This window comes from Vigna angularis, chromosome 5 (assembly GCF_016808095.1).
Source record: "Vigna angularis cultivar LongXiaoDou No.4 chromosome 5, ASM1680809v1, whole genome shotgun sequence".
Taxonomy (NCBI): Eukaryota; Viridiplantae; Streptophyta; class Magnoliopsida; order Fabales; family Fabaceae; genus Vigna; species Vigna angularis.
Genome location: NC_068974.1, coordinates 26,191,089 through 26,207,576, shown reverse-complemented (window position 1 = coordinate 26,207,576; position 16,488 = coordinate 26,191,089). Strand labels below are relative to the sequence as shown.

Genomic DNA, 16,488 nt, shown 5'->3' with positions numbered 1-16,488 from the left:
AGTAAAAAGAAGCAAAGCCATGCAGAATAGTTGATGTGAAACAAGATATGAAAGTCTTAGGTGACTTTGCATGCAAAGAAAAGATTCATAACTTCTAAGTGCTTAGTTTTTAGAGTGCATCTTATATAGAATACTTGTGCATTCTATAAATCCTTCACTTGATGAAGTTAAGACTCTAGAAGCAAGGAATGTACATTTGTATTATCCTCTTTAGTGATGTTGGAAGTCTCACATCGACTAGAGATAAGGTCAATTCTTAGTTTATAAGTGGATGCAAACCTCACCCTATAAGCCGGTTTTGTGGGGTTGAGTTAGGCTTAAAACCCACTACTAACATGGTATCAGAGCCATGGTTAGAACCTATCCTAGCGAGTTCTAAGTGGGCATTCTATTCTTCTATTCCACCCGCTATCGGGCCGTTATCGGACCACCCAATTTCTACTATCACGCACGAGATGTCTATACCTCGGCGTGAAGGGGGTGTGTTGGAAGTCCCACATCGACTAGAGATAAGGTCAATTCTTAGTTTATAAGTGGATGCAAACCTCACCCTATAAGCCGATTTTGTGGGGTTGAGTTAGGCTTAAAACCCACTACTAACAAGTGAGAGTCTTCCTTATAAAAATAACTTTATTATTGTATAGCCTAGAGATACCTTTACACACTTATTTTGGAAATACTTTGTGTACTCGGTGCTTAATCTCAGAAGGAGATTAGCAAACCAGCATTATGATTTAAGTTTAAACGCATAACTTTCTCTGCATTGAATTGTGATCTTCAAATGATATAATGAAGAATCAAGAATACTAATCACCTTACGAAAAACTCAGTCACTGGGCCATCGTTTTCTGATGCAGTCAGCTCCTCTTTAACCTTTTCTAATCCCCTGATGATTGCTTGCATTTCTTCTGCTAATGACTTCAATTGTATCTACAAGATCATGGATTTATGATCACTATACATATCAATCACGTTAACTAATAGTAACAGTTATCCAGTACAAACATCATTTTCTTTTCCTTAAAAGTGCAAATATCCCTGGGTTAATAGCCCTCTAAGGTTTTAATTTTTAGCAACGAACCTACTTAAACTTTCAACAACTAGTTGTATTGATCAAGTGGTCCCTAGAACTAAAAATTAGTACCCATTCAATAAGGACTTTTGTTGATCTTGATTGATTCAACAAGTGTGGCCCTGTGCGAACTTTCTTGATTTTATGAATATGGGAAATTGCAATTTCATCCATGGTTTCTAAATTTGCACACTTAAATATTTCCAATGAAAGGCCTCTAAACATCAAGCTTAGACTGCAACAAAAGCAGGAACCTATCCAAGGAATTCCAGTTTCAATTTTTGTATCAACTCACAACCACCGAACAAATTAAGGAGGAACAAGAGGAGACATTACATGAACAGATGTTTCAGAAAAAAACAACAATGGCATTATAGTTTCGACGATCAACAAGGGCAGCATAGGATGATTCCTCGGAGGTGCCTATGAAAAAAAATTATGTCCTAAGAAATGTTATGTTGGCTCAACTTAGCAAAGCACTTACCTTATTTATTATCTAAAATTTTGATGAACACTTACCTTTTAGGAACTGTTATGTTCTGCATTGAAAACTGTCAAAGTTAAAGGAAAAAAGGTTTCTATAATTGAGTGATAAGACTCTGAATCATCATTATACAATGATATGAAACAAACCTACTAATGGCTTCTTTATGCTGATAATCTAGGACAAGCGCAAGTGTAGTACAACTAACACAAGCTGAAGCTAAAAATACTCTTAACATCCTAATGCAACAAGAATTGAATAGAAAATTACCCTTTTGTGGAGGTCACTATCTAGATGGATCTACGAATGTGTGAGGAAGGAGCCAAAATATGTCTTTTGCACCAGAACAAACTACAAGAAAGGAAGAAATCAAAAGTTAGCATAAGCCTCAGGTGAAAACACAGAAGAAAAAAAGTTGAATACCTTAGGTGAAAGGTCATATCCAATGGCGTTAGTTCTCACGCCGACAAGAGCAAAAGAGGATGATTCCTTGGAGGTGCCTATCAAACAAAATTGTGTCCTAAGAAATGTCAGCAAAATCACAGGGAGAGAGTAAAATAAAGTTGCAGAGAATTATAGTTCCAGAGAGAGTTTCCAATCGAAATTTGAGAGGGAGACATAACGGAGTTCATCGGCTGTGCAAACGGAGGGAAAACCTTAAGACTGCTCAATGAAGGATGAGACTCAGGAAATGGAGGAAAATAGAGGAAAACCCTAGGCGCTGAAAAAATACCTATTTATACTTCTTGCCCTTTCCGTCGACGATTTTGATGCTGAACTCGGTGGAGAAGATGTTGGTGAGCTTCACACCATAGCTGTTGCATCCACCGGTGATCTCCTTGACGTTGTCACCATAATTGCTGTTAGTGAGCAAGTGGCCGCAAATGAGTTTGGGGATCTCGATGGGTATGACATCGCCGTTGTTGAAGACGGATACAGTGTTCTGTTTGGCATTGATGGTGACCTTGACGGCTGCCATGGAGGGATCACGCTGCTTGTTGTCGACGGTGTTGACGAGGATCTCGTCAGAGATTTTTTAGAGGCCTGGAATGTAGGAGAAGAGGCGTCGAAGATCTGCGATGGTCTTTCCCTGCGGCGAGTGCGAGAAAGAAGGATGAAGTGCTGTAATTTCAAACAAAAATAATCTATACTGCTGTAATAAAAATTTTCTAATGTTACCTTTTTTTTTTCATAAAAACTAATTCTACACCGATCCGTATATTTAATAGGTATAAAAAATGATTTTTTTTATTTCTAGTTTCATTATAACCGGTATAAAAATATTTGTAATTTATTAACTTTTATATTAAACATTTTTTATACCAATTTTTAATAAAAGCAGGTGTAAAAAAGTTTTTTATATTTACAATAATGTCATTATATCATTTTTTATACCTGATAGATTTTAACAGGTATAAAATATTGCTATAAAAAGTATATTTTGTACTAGTAATTAAAAAAAATATTTTTAATAGTAACTATTTATATCCATTATAATTAGTATGTTTAAAATGTGAAGTAATGGTATAACTATAAATATAATAACACCTTTTATATAGGTTAAGTTATAACAAATATAGAAAGTGGCACTAGTACAGTAAGGGAAAATGACAGCGGTTATTTTTGTCCATCAACAACAGTTTTCGAACCAAGACATATTCAGACTTTTTGCCTCGGGCGCGAACCGAGGCATAAAAGGGTAGGATTTTGCTTCGGTTCAGCCTTAACAAAAGCAGTAGATTTTTTGATTTTTTTTTTCATAGGACTTTATGCCTCGGTTTCCTCTGAACCGAGGCAGTATGTCCACCTCTACTACCTCGGTTGTAGCTTGAACAGAGGTAGTAGAGTCCTTTTTTATTTTTTTTTCATCTGCCAGCCTTTCTGCTTCGGGTGTGACCTTAACCGAAGCCATAAGGGGCTTTTCTACCTCGGTTATGACCTCAACCGAGGCATATGCCCCTTTTTTTAAAAAAAAATGAGGTATGTTTCTGCAACATTCCCAACTACAGAAACAGACCTGCATATATTTTTATAGCCAAAACAATCCAGAATAATCCAAAAATGTATATTTTGAATGAAAGTTATATTAAAATATAAATATATTCAATGGAATCATAAATCAACTTCTTAGAAGCATAAATCAATCCAATGTAATCATAAATCAAGTTTGAAGCATAAATCAATGCAATGTACAAAGTTAAACTAATAATAATGTAGAAAAGCATAAAACAACTTAGAAACATAAACTTAGAACTTACTATATCCTAATATCTACTACATATTATTATAAAATTGAATTACATATTTAGCTAGTGCTTTCCTCACAAGTTGAAGTGACTTCTTTGGAATTGGAGCAGTCCTATTGAATCTTTGCATAAAACACAAAGATTTCAATTAGTGTATATGAAATATAAACTATAGAGAAAATAAAATTCAAACCTAAATATTATCGTTTGCCATCCACTGGTGTAATGTGCACGAATAATGGTCATCATCTAAAACATGACGTAGTAACCACATTCATATGACCCCGTTTGTCTATTACACTACAATATATCATCATAATTATAAAATGTTAAGTAACATCATTTGAATGGAACCAAATGTAACAAAGTATGGACTAAAATACCAAACCTTAAGGGCAACCCATGCAAGCTTTTTAGCTGTAGTAGTAGATCTCCCAGATAACATCATATGTGTTGCAAGGGAACTATTAAACAAAATTGCTTTAGCATACAATTATATAACAAAGAAAGTTGAAAAAATGAGGTTCTTACCAATCTACTACATGTCTAAGAGGGTTGGGAGGAGACTTTTGTAATGAACAAAACCATACAATAGTGTTCTCCGGTATGGAGATCACAAGTAGCTGCCAATGACACCTAAAATTGGTAATAACTTAATTGTCATATACCAAAATTAATAAATGAAACTTTAAAGTTAACAAACTTCACTTAGCCAAGTATATAAGGGAGGAAATATATCAAATTCCCCATTCCAAAGCAGGTGGTGATGTATGTTTGGATATCGTCAAATTTATTTCTTTCATGAGTCATAGAGGGGTCAATGAACCCATATACATCGTTGAACCCCTTCTTGTTACTAACAGCAAACATATACCTAAAATGAAGAAATAATCTGATATAAGTAACTTGATAAAAAATAATTATATAAAAAAGTTCTCATAAACTTACACATCCACAGCTGAATGAGTATAATATTAATTTCTTCTCACCCCCACGCAAGCTCCCTAACATCTTGATGATGCAAGTACAATGGGATCTGAGCTTCTCTTCCAAATGTAGTAGAATCCCAGTGTACATTCATCGGCGCATCTGAAATGATTTTAGCAAGCTCGTCTAATGCACCAAGAGGGTCGTCCTACGATAAATGAGTCCTCTTCGGTGTAGGACTTCTCTCTTGACCTATCTGCTGTTACATGAAAAAATGGTTATGTTATAACGTCAATTAGAAGTAAATATTAAAATTGAGAAGTATATAGTACGAGTGTTTACCGGGTGATCAAATACATCACCAATCAAATGTCTAGGCCAGGCAAAAAAGGAGTTAAAAGCATCTTCCACAGTGAAGAACTCATCTGTAGGCACAGGAAGAACAACATCTGGTACAACAACTTCATCCACCGTGACCTTGACCTCATCTTCTGCAAGCTGTACACCATGCACTACAGTGGTTGTCTCATAAACAGTACCACGAGCCACTAGCATGGTCCCAGTATCAGAGAGAATATATAACTGACATGGACGAGTGTCATCCATGTCGTCCCCTGGGCACCGGCAGTTGAGCAACTTCCTTTACCGCTTCTACTTGTCAAATTAAATGTTAGGTGATACAAAAAGTAAATTAATAAACAAAATCATTAAGTTTACCTGTAGGGGGCATAACATGTTCCGCTACAGGAGATGGCGGAGGACGATTGTCATAATCCTCATAACGCTGCTAGAACTGGCGCGCAACCATTTTAGCAACTTCATCATACAACTTTGACCGAACCTTCTTTGTGATCTCCTGCGTCATCTCTTTTCTTATGTCCTCCTTCATATTTTCTTATGAAAATGGACGCGAGGAAGACCTAAAGAACTATCGTATGCCTATGCCAGTCCTAGCAGCACGCACTTGTCCTGGGTGCTCAGGTCGTCCAATAGCTGTGGCAAGAATATCCTGACGACCTTCTTGTGTGAATTGACCTTGGGAGCTCTGCTCAACCAAGGAGTCCTGTTACGTAACAAAACTTTAAAATCATTTGAAAGATCTATGTAATATATATAACAAAAATAATGTAAAAATATGAGAAATGACATCTTACAATTCTTTCAAATTCTTGCAAAGTCGGAAGTGTAGGAGCCCGATGGTCTTATACGGGCTAACTTCCACTTCTCATGTCGAGATGGTGGTGAAGGAGGAGGAAGAGGGTCACCACCCTTAGAAAGTGGAAGTCTACTATCTGACTTCTGCTTCATTATTTTTTCCTCAAGCTTCCTATATCCACCACGAGACAATAGGTGTGGATTTTTATTCTGAGCACTTATTCCCTGTGCTTTTGACTTTTTTCCCTGTGACAAAATGAAACAATTGTCATAAAAAATAATTATGAATGATGAATTGAATGATTTTACTACACTTACCTGCCACGCTTCGGATGAACGAAGCTCTACAAACTGATGCCATGTTTCTTCGTCAATTGCTGAATATTCGGAACATGGAGTTTCATTACTTTTTGGTCCAAATATATATCTGGACGTCAAATTTGTCTTAAACCCTCGAAAATCTTTCTGTAATTGTAGATAAACACCTATTCCTTAAGCTCTCGACATTTGGCATATCAAATGTCACCTGCAACAAAGAAAGTAATAACCTTATATCAATACAAATTTATCAATATAATGAATCTAGAATTTGGAGCAATATTGCTTAACTTACCAATAGATCTTGCCAGATGAGATTCCGATCAACCTCAGATACATAGTCAAAGGATGGAGTAAGTATTGAGATACGATCACGTGCTAGTACTCCAAGGTAAGACCTAAATACATCTACATTTGGGCCAGATGCAACTCAGTGACCACGTCAATAATGACAGGTGTCCTCTCACCTGCATTTCTTCTAAGTATAAGTTGTCGTAACCTCGTCACTCCTCTCGTCCGTCTAGAAGTGGTGGGGACTTCATCCCCTGACGAATGAGGTGACTCAGCCATATATCTGTCACAATAAATAAGATGAAAGATTAATAAAACACCTATAAAATAACATATATTATTTAACAAAAGCCATAAATATTTACACAAACATGAAATTCATACATAATCATATGGATTGGTCATATGTATATTCCCTCATTGTGATCTTCCCGAATTGCTTGTATATCATATATCAGAGGGTCGTCATCAAAATTTATTGTTTTTTTAAAGCAATGGTTGTCAACAATATGAAGATTACTTAGATTCTCTTATTTATCTTCAATTTGTCTTTTTCCTTGAAGAGCAACATACCAATGGTCAGACGCAGGATCTTTGACATAAAAAACCTGACTTCCTTGATATGCCATGATAAGTGGTTCGTCTCCATAACCAACCTTTCAAAAATCAAAAAGTGTCATACTAGATTCATCTATTTTGATACCACTCTTATTGTCGACCCACTTACATTTGAAGAGTGCAATGGAAAACTTAGTGTAATCAACCTCCCATATCTCTTTAATTCTACCATAATATCTCATGGATCCAATTACATGATTTTGATCTTTGGATGTGGAAAATTGTAGCGACTCAGCTTCTAGACTGACGCCACTATTTTGTACTGTGCTTTTATCATCCAAAGTCTTTGTATAGAATGTGCAATTATTAATATCATAGCATGTACAACATACAACATCAAACTTCAAACCATTTTCTGGCCACAACAAAGTCTCAGAAGACCGTGATTCTTTCAAAACTTCAGATTTGAACCAAGACAAGAATGTTCTGTTATGCTCTATCAACTGTCATTTCTCTAATTGTCTTGGATACTTGTCCTTTACAACGGCTTTGTGTGCTTCCAAAAATCTTGCACATATGTGCTTGCATCAATTCTGTGTTGTTTAATATGCACAAATGTGCTTGCATCAATTCTTCACGACTTTTCGTCACCACATTCACACATCGGATGCTTTTACTTGTAGAATATCTATTCAACCATGATGTCCGAGGGACTCCTATCGGATTTGCTTTAGTCATATAATTAGAGCAAAACTCGACACTTTCTTTAGCAATATATCTTTCAATCATTGAACCTTTTGGACGATATTGATTTTTGACGTACCCTTTCAAAATCTTCATATAACGCTCAATAGGGTACATCCATCTTAAGTATACTAGTCCACACAACTTTATTTCTCTGACCAAATGAACAAGTAAATGCACCATGATGTCAGAAAAGGATGGAGGGAAAAACATTTCTAGCTGACACAAGATGATGATAATTTCGCTTTGAAGTTCATCTGACATTGTAGGATCGATGACTTTACTACAAATTGAAGAGAAAAATGAGTAGAATCGAGTTATGGTCTGCCTAAAGTTTTTGGGAAAAAATCCACGAATTGCCATCGATAACAATTGTTGCATTAAGATGTGGCAATCATGAGACTTGAGTCCAACAAGCTTTAAGTCTTGCATTGACACTAAGCTCTTGATATTTGAAGAGTATCCTTGTGGTACCTTGATACTCTTTAAACAAAGACAAAAACTTATCTTCTCTTGTTTGGACATTGTGTAACATGCATGGGGCAAATAAGTACGTTTACCAATCTCTCTTGGTGCCAACTCTTCTCGGATCTTCATGTCAACCAAATCCAAACACGCATTCAATCCATCTTTTGTTTTTCCCTGGATGTTTAGTAGTGTACCAATCAAGCTATCACAAACATTCTTCTTTACATGCATGACATCTATGCAATGTCTAACATCTAACTTTGACCAATATGGAAGATCAAAGAATATTGATTTCTTCTTGCAAGGGGTTGTTACAGAAGACTTCTTGGACGTTGTCCCAAATACATGATGTACTCTATTAACTTTTTCAAGAACTTCAAGTCCAGTAAGTGGAATGAGTGCATTATTTTTCTCTTGTTCTCCATTGAATGCTTTCTTTAACCTTCGATATGGATGATTAGATTGTAAAAATTGCCGATGACGCATATACACTGTCTTCCTTTCTTGTTTTAATTGTTGAGCTGCAATGTTTTCTTCACATATAGGACATGCTTTATGACCCTTCACACTGTAGCCCGACAAATTACCGTAAGTTGGAAAGTCATTAATGGTGCAAAATAACATGGCATGCATCATGAAAGTTTCTACAGAGAACCGAAGTCGTAGGTGAGGTGACAGGCAAAAGTAAGTTTGTAGAGGGGCGGGTGAAATTTTGGCTGAGTATTAGGCACCGATTATGTACTTTAACCGAGGTCATAAGCCTTATATGCTTCAGTTCCTCTTCAACCGAGGCATATAAGTTCGCCTAATCTACAAAATTGCCACCGCATTCTGATAGGCTTCGGTTTCGTCTAAACCGAAGCCTATTGTGCGAGGTTAAATGCTGTTTTTTTACTAGTGTGGATGCGATGACTTTTTTGTAATAAAGAAGAAAATGTTTTATATCAGTTTTAGTTATAACTTATATAAAAAGATGACTTTTTTATAATAAAGAAGAAAATATTTTATATCAATTTTAATTATAACTTGTATAAAAAGTAGATGATAATATTTTTTTTAACAAATAACATAAATTTTTATATCACTTATCATTAGAACTAGTATAAAAAGTAGTTTCTTATTTCTTTTTATTTAAAATCTCTTCAATTCCATACAAAACTCTAGCCGTCACAAGCAAGCTTTTCAAAATCACATCTTCTTTCTCTCTACTTAACGCCAACGCCAACCATATACTCCTTATGATAAACAATTCTTCTACATTTCGTTGCTATTCTCATGCCAAAAGCTTTGTTCCTTGTGCCACCAAGCGTTCAAATAATTATCCCTTAGCCGACATCCTTTTTAAACCTGTGAAGAGGTTAAGAAGGAGTTCAACCTTGTCCCCATACTTCCAGAAGCTTCTCTTGCTCGCCAAAAGTACACCAATAAGTGTGAAGTTGTTGTCAACAAACAGATAAAGTGCATTGGGCTCCCTTCTTCTATCTTTTATTACTTCAAAATTAAAATTCTATATTTAGTTATATTTACCAATGATAATCCTTATAAATTTAAATTTATTTTTATTGGTGGGAAACAAGTTCGTCTACTTCTTCCCTCACTAGTACAATCAAGGGAAACGACAGCGGTTATTTTCGGTCATAGGCAGCGGTTCTGGAACCGAGGCATATACAGGCGAGGTAAAAAGTCTATCATTTTTACCTCGGTTGTGGACCGAGACAAAAGGGATAGGATTCTGCCTCGGTTCAAAAGTAACCGAGGCAGTAGGATTTTGCCCCCTTTTTTTTTAAATGACTTTTCGCCTCGGTTCTCTTTTGAACCGAGGCAGTATGTTCAAAAATTCAACAAAAAAAAATGTAGCTAATTTCTTAACATTATTGCAGCAGAATTATTAAAACATAAAAATCTTGTAAAATTAGTAATTTCTTAACATTATTTGCACCTATATACTTATTTCATCATAACATCAAATAATATATATATATATATATATATATATATATATATATATATATATATATATATATATATATATATATATATCAAATTTCTAAGAATTCATATAAGCAACTATAAAATGTATCACAATCAGCATACTGTAATCACTTCAAGCAAATTAAATCTTAAAACGAAAAAATTAATGAAAATAAAATCATAAAAAAAGAAATTACATCATAAACTTATCTCAATATTTTTAGATTTCAATAAATTTTAATCAATAAAAATACTTACTAAAAGCAACGTGTTAGTAATTCTCTCCACAATAGTATGACATCATCCACCGAATACAAAGTAAATTCATTCTAGAGAAGATATTGATCATCATCATCATATCTAGTACAACATTGTTGTTCCACTGGTATTGTTCCATTTCACATTAAAACTATACAAACTATATACGTAAGCAAGCACCAAGAAAATCAGTGCTCCAAGTATACAAATCTGCCTCCAAAACAAAAGATTAGCACAATATCATTTCATTTTCCATGTACTGATATGGAAAGACCTATCTATCAATCTTACACACATAGTCTTAGAGCATTATCACAACCCTTTTTCTTCTTAGCAATGGAATTCAACATTCTGGGGTAAAAAGAAGAACAAAAGTTATCAATATATGAGCAAACTGCTAAGTATAAAGGAATGATCAAGTCCAAATTCGAGTTCAAAAGCAAGTTACTTACGGGTAATCCAACAGCTACACTGAGAAATCACACTGATGTGTGGACCCTGCTGAATGCACACTGATGTTGGGCTTTAGAGATGCAAATATTTATGATCAGAAAAAATGGAAAAGTGATAGACCACAAAAAATTTTCATCTGATTTTAGTAGGGTCCTTTGGCCACCAATTCTTATCGAATTTCCTTGTTCTTCATTCTCAAGCACAATTAGTCACCATTTTTTCTCTCTGCTAACAATATCTTCCTTGTGTCACCGAGTTCTGCATTATGACTACAGGAATCTAGAAATCAAAGTCATTTATGAAGCAATCAAAGTCATTTATGAAGCAATCAAAGTCATTTATGAAGAAATCAAAGTCATTCTCAAGCACAATTAGTCACCCTTTATTCTCTCTGCTAACAATTAGCTGACTCCACATAGCATTTATGAAGCAATCAAAGTCATTTCTGTCTGCAGTGGTGATCAAGACTCAGTGATTCCATTAACAAGTTCGAGATATCTAATGAATGGATTAGCCAAGGAAATTGGACTTGAGACCACAGTGGCCTATAGAGCCTCGTTTGAGGAAGAACAGGTTAATAAAAACAAATACTTGGAAGGCAATATTTACAAAATTGAATTCCTGTATGGATTTGGCATTCACTTAACCTTGATTTGGAACACATATTTCAGGTAGCAGAATGGACACAAACATATGGGGACATCTTATCATATACCACCATAAGAGGAGCATTTTACTCAACCTCAAAGACCACTACTGCTACTCAAAAAATTTGAATATCAACTGCTTACCATCATCTTCCAAGCAAGATACCCGGTTGATCCTCCTTTATGCCCTTCTTTATCCTCCGAAGCATAAGGGATTCCGCGCCTCAAAACCTCTTCCGCAAACAAGACAACTCCTTCCTTCTCCCCCATTCATCTTCCCCAGCCCCACTCGCATTGACGCAAACCCCTCTTCCTTTCTCATCCCATTCATCCGCAACATAACTTCAATCCCCGCCAACCTTCCTTCTCTAAGGATATCCAACAGCGCCCTTGTCACCCCTCCAAGCGCAAGGTTGACTTCGATTCCCTCTCCAACGCTTCCTTTCGCCACTCTATTTTCGCCACCTCCGCCCCCTCCAGTCCCTCGCGCCGTCGGTCCCCCTTCCCCTACTTTCAACCTCATGAATAGATCTGAATCAAGAAATCAGTAAAAAAAGAAGAAATGGAAAGGGAAAAAAGGTTGAACCTGATGTTGGAGACCTGATGTTGGAACCTGTGGTAATCGCCCTTCATCTTGAGGTAGAAGACCTTAGAATCGCCGGAGGAAGCCGAGGGAATAAGGCGAGAGTTGAGGAGCTTGAGAATACCGTCGCAGATGTTGGAGATCTCGGACTCGATCTTGGATCGGTAGTCGCGGATGACGGTGACGTGATCCTCCTTGTCGCGGCTCTTCCTTCTGCTCGATCGAGGAGATGATGCTCCACGAGGAGGCGGCGTAGGGAGGAGGCGGCGTAGGGAGCAGAAGCGTCTGAAGTGGTTGGAGGCAGCAAAGGAGGAAGCAGCGTAGTTGTGGAGGCAGCAACGCAGGGGAAACACGCGAAGAAGGAAAACAATGGCATATGTTTTACTGCCCTAGACCAGGCCTAATAACTCAGTTCCAAAAAAACCGAGGCAATATCTAGCCTACTTCCTCGGTTGTGCTGCCACCCGATGTCTAATGCCTTAAAAAAATTTTATTAAAAAAAGCATACGCCTCGATTAGGGGAAACCGGGGCAGTATGGGGAATATCGTAGAGTTATATGCTTCGGTTCACTTACATACCGAGGCAGTTACTGCTTTAGACACCAGTTAGTGGAGAACCGAGGCATATACCTTGATTTTTATTACTAAACTGCCACCGTCCTTTTATACGCTTCGAATTTTACGAAACCGAAGCGTATATGGCGCGTTAAAAACTCTTTTTTTTACTAGTGCCTTTTCTGTTTCATTTTCCATTTGTATTGGAGTGTTAACGAATTAGCCAAAACAAATTTTGTTTCTATTTTTCACCTATTTTGTAGTTTGTGTTTTGATGGTGATTTAGATTTTGCATGATGTGTGTTGTGGGAATATGAGGATATTTGATTTGATTGGTATAAGTGATTTTGATGAATTTTGACGAAGTGCTGGTATTTTTAATGGATGTTTGAAAGATTGCGGAAGAAAGATCTCCCTGTTTGAAATGTTTTTTTTATCAGTTGTATGTTTAACCGACATAATAACACTTCTAGAGCCACTATAAAAAATGTAAATTTTCTATATCCTATACTTCTATATTTGTTTTAGACTCGATATAATTTTTTTTTAACGTGTATAAAAGATCTTTTCTATATTAATTTGAGAACAAAATAAAATATCTCCATTTCCGTACCAAACTTCTTGTCATTTGTGAATTATAGATATTTATAGTTTTACCATACGAATATTTGTGCTACATAAATATATCTAGATACTTGAATAAAAATTATATTTTCATAACCACTTTTCGTTTAAATATTTTTTACATAACATGTTTTTAATTTAATCATAATGAATACAAATGTTTTTTAAAATAATAATAATAATAATAATAATAATAATAATAATAATAATAATAATAATAATAATAATAAAAGATGATGATCGATAGAATCGTCATTATTTAAACTACCGCATGTGATTTACACTCGTTATAATTGAGACAAGGGAAAGCTAAATGGTTACAAAACACTTGGCACACATAAGAACGAAAGAAATCTTATCAAGAGGGTGACAATGATGTCTCACTTTGACAATGGATATGAATATTAATAAAACATTATTGTAAATTGATGTCTCACTTTGACAATGGGTATTCACTACAAGAAAAAAGTGTATTACATACAGCAAAAATCCGTATATAAGACCCAAAATCCGTATATATTTTGTGTTTATATACGGATTACATACGGATCAAAATCCGTATATAATACCATCGTAGCTAAGTTTACATACGGATTTATCCGTATATAACTTATATACGGAAATTATATACGGATTTATCCGTATATAAGTTATATACGGAAACATCCGTATATAAATTATATACGGAAATTATATACGGATAAATCCGTATATAAATTATATACGGAAAAATCCGTATATAATTTCCGTATATAAGTTATATACGGATATTTCCGTATAGAACTTATATACGGATAAATCCGTATATAACTTATATACGGAAATTATATACGGATTTTTCCGTATATAATGGTTTAACGAGAGCTAAATAAATTCTTTATATATAGCAGTTCTCCATGCACAATATACAAGCAAACCTGGACATTGTAGTGAACATTCAGCATTGTTACAAGCAAACCTGGACATTATACATTGCACATTGACATATAAATTTAATAAGGTTTTCAGATACATTTATTCCACAAAGAAAACATTGTATATGAATACATAAATATTGTATAGTGTAAATATAACTGCAACATTTGGAGTTCATAAACAGATTGTAGTTGTGGTTCTAAATAAGTTCAACACTAATGGAAATAAGTTCTATAAAATTCCTAATAATGCATGTAATCATCATTTCCATCTTCTGGTTGTTCATGTGGTGGTTGCTGGAGTGGTGGTTGTTGTTCTGGAGGTTGCTGTTCTGGTTGGACTATATTGGGTACGTCATTTTGAACTTGAGGATTTTGAAGGTTTAAAAATTGTTGTGCAGCCGCGGCTGCTGAAGGCGGAAGGAACGGCAGGAGGACGCCAATAAAGCCTTTAAACTTTTGAAGCTGCTGACCATATTGTTGTAACTGCGATTTCAGGTTAAGAATTTCTTCTGAATTTTGAGGTTGAGCAGTAGAAGATGCCTGTGTCTGTTGGATGTAACTATCAACACAGTCATCTTGGGAAGTGACATTTCCAATGCCGTATACGCGTCCCTTGTATTTTCCACTAGCAGCCTCTAACCAACATCTATTTCTCAATCTTTCCTCCTCCGCAGGGTCTAGAGGAGAAGATGTTGAGACACCAACAGATCAGTCTCAGATCTAATTTGAGAAAATTTTGCAACAAATTGTTCCTGTTAAATGAATAAATATTATCATTACACATGAGGTTTAAAAAACGAAAATTTATAATGTGATAGAGTTAGTACAAACTTACATGGGTCCGCCTAGACCTTTCGTCCACAAATTCTCCTGTTGATTGACGAATATGTGTCTGCTGAAATATTTCATCAACATGCACAGACCGACCAAGCTCTTGTGACTGCAAACAAAAGGAGTTGTTAATAAATATTTGTAAAGTTTATGATTACAAATATAAGAAAAAAATGTACAAGTTATATACCAAACGAATAGCATGCTCATGCACGCTTATAAATAGTACAATCAGAGATAAATGCAAATTTAACCAAATCATGGTTTTACATATATAATAAATTTCAAAGCATAATATGGTACAGAGTACACTACTAGCATACCTCAACAAAAGACAGGGTGGATCAAATTTTCAATAATTTAATGAACAACAATACGATGTACTTGCATTTCATATCAATGTATATCTTTTAAAGAGCACACTTTTAGAATAGGGAAGTACAAAGGTTACTTGATATCGATAAAACAGATTTTTTTAGTGAAATATTCCTTCCATTCCTCTGCATAGAAGTCATATACAATTAATTAATCACCAATAGATTCAGTGTGCTTAGCTGTTAAGTTACGTATAACACAAGACCATGTGACATATAGGCCTTTTGCTAGAGTTTGTCTTTGATTTTTTTAAGAAAATAAAAACCAAATTTTGTATAAGTTAAAAATAAAAATTGAAAAAGCTGGTGAAAACTTCATCATAAGTAATGTTCAATGAACAGAACACTTTAACAAACCAGGAAAGAAAGTGACAGAGGAAAAAACAAAGTGAGAGAGGAAAAAAAAAAGCAGACATCATGGCATAACATATTATAATATAGAAATAGAAAAAACACAAAACTAAGGATAGATATTGTCATAAATGAATTATAAATCTAACTCAATCTATAAAACCCACTTCTAAAACTACTTAAATATTCTAAATTGGTCTTATAGATAAGAGATCCAACATATATATATATCCTTAGCAGTGAGAAGGTAGCCATAATAATGAGTAGTAAACATTGAAGTATTTACGTTTTTGCTTGGGAAAAGTACGCACACAATCACAATCACAATCACAGATAGCAGAATACAAATGATGTGGTCGTGGTCTTGCATGGAAACGATTCCCAAGGAGAATCGAATCAGCCCACTTCCTTTCCTCTTTATTCTTCTTTACAGTTTGCCTCTACTTCCCTTTACCCTTCCCCAAGAGAATGGAGGCCAGATCTTCTTTCTAGGTAAGTAATATATGTTAAGTGGAATAAAGAAAAACACATGGCCCCGCTAGCTTGGAAAAAAGAAGCCTTTCATTTTGGAGAAAGAAGCAACACGTAAGGAAATCAAATTGTCAAGGAACGCAAAGACCCACTGAATGAGACACATAACACATCAACAGAGGAAGTTAAT

The 16,488-nt window shown here is 35.3% G+C and overlaps 1 protein-coding gene and 2 long non-coding RNA genes across 4 annotated transcripts; all 3 read right to left on the bottom strand.

Moving 5' to 3' along the window:
- Nucleotides 1–809: 809 nt before the first annotated feature.
- LOC108340084 (uncharacterized) lies at nt 810–2,693 on the bottom strand. 2 transcript variants are annotated; one of them, XR_008248938.1, is made up of 4 exons: nt 2,290–2,693; nt 1,980–2,076; nt 1,827–1,907; nt 810–930 (listed from the first exon to the last, which is right to left on the bottom strand). It is a non-coding gene; the product is annotated as an uncharacterized LOC108340084 (long non-coding RNA). The 2 variants fall into 2 exon arrangements; XR_001833154.2 differs by having other exon boundaries at nt 812–930; nt 1,980–2,056.
- Nucleotides 2,694–10,595: 7,902 nt separating this feature from the next.
- On the bottom strand, nt 10,596–11,226 carry LOC128196549 (uncharacterized). Its single transcript, XR_008248978.1, has 2 exons — nt 10,945–11,226; nt 10,596–10,843 (listed from the first exon to the last, which is right to left on the bottom strand). It is a non-coding gene; the product is annotated as an uncharacterized LOC128196549 (long non-coding RNA).
- A 783-nt stretch (nt 11,227–12,009) lies between these two features.
- On the bottom strand, nt 12,010–14,298 carry LOC128196699 (uncharacterized). Its single transcript, XM_052878203.1, has 3 exons — nt 14,272–14,298; nt 12,179–12,564; nt 12,010–12,123 (listed from the first exon to the last, which is right to left on the bottom strand). Exons 1-3 carry the CDS (start codon nt 14,296–14,298, stop codon nt 12,045–12,047), a joined length of 492 nt encoding a protein of 163 aa, XP_052734163.1. The 3' UTR covers nt 12,010–12,044.
- Between the last annotated feature and the right edge of the window lie 2,190 nt (nt 14,299–16,488).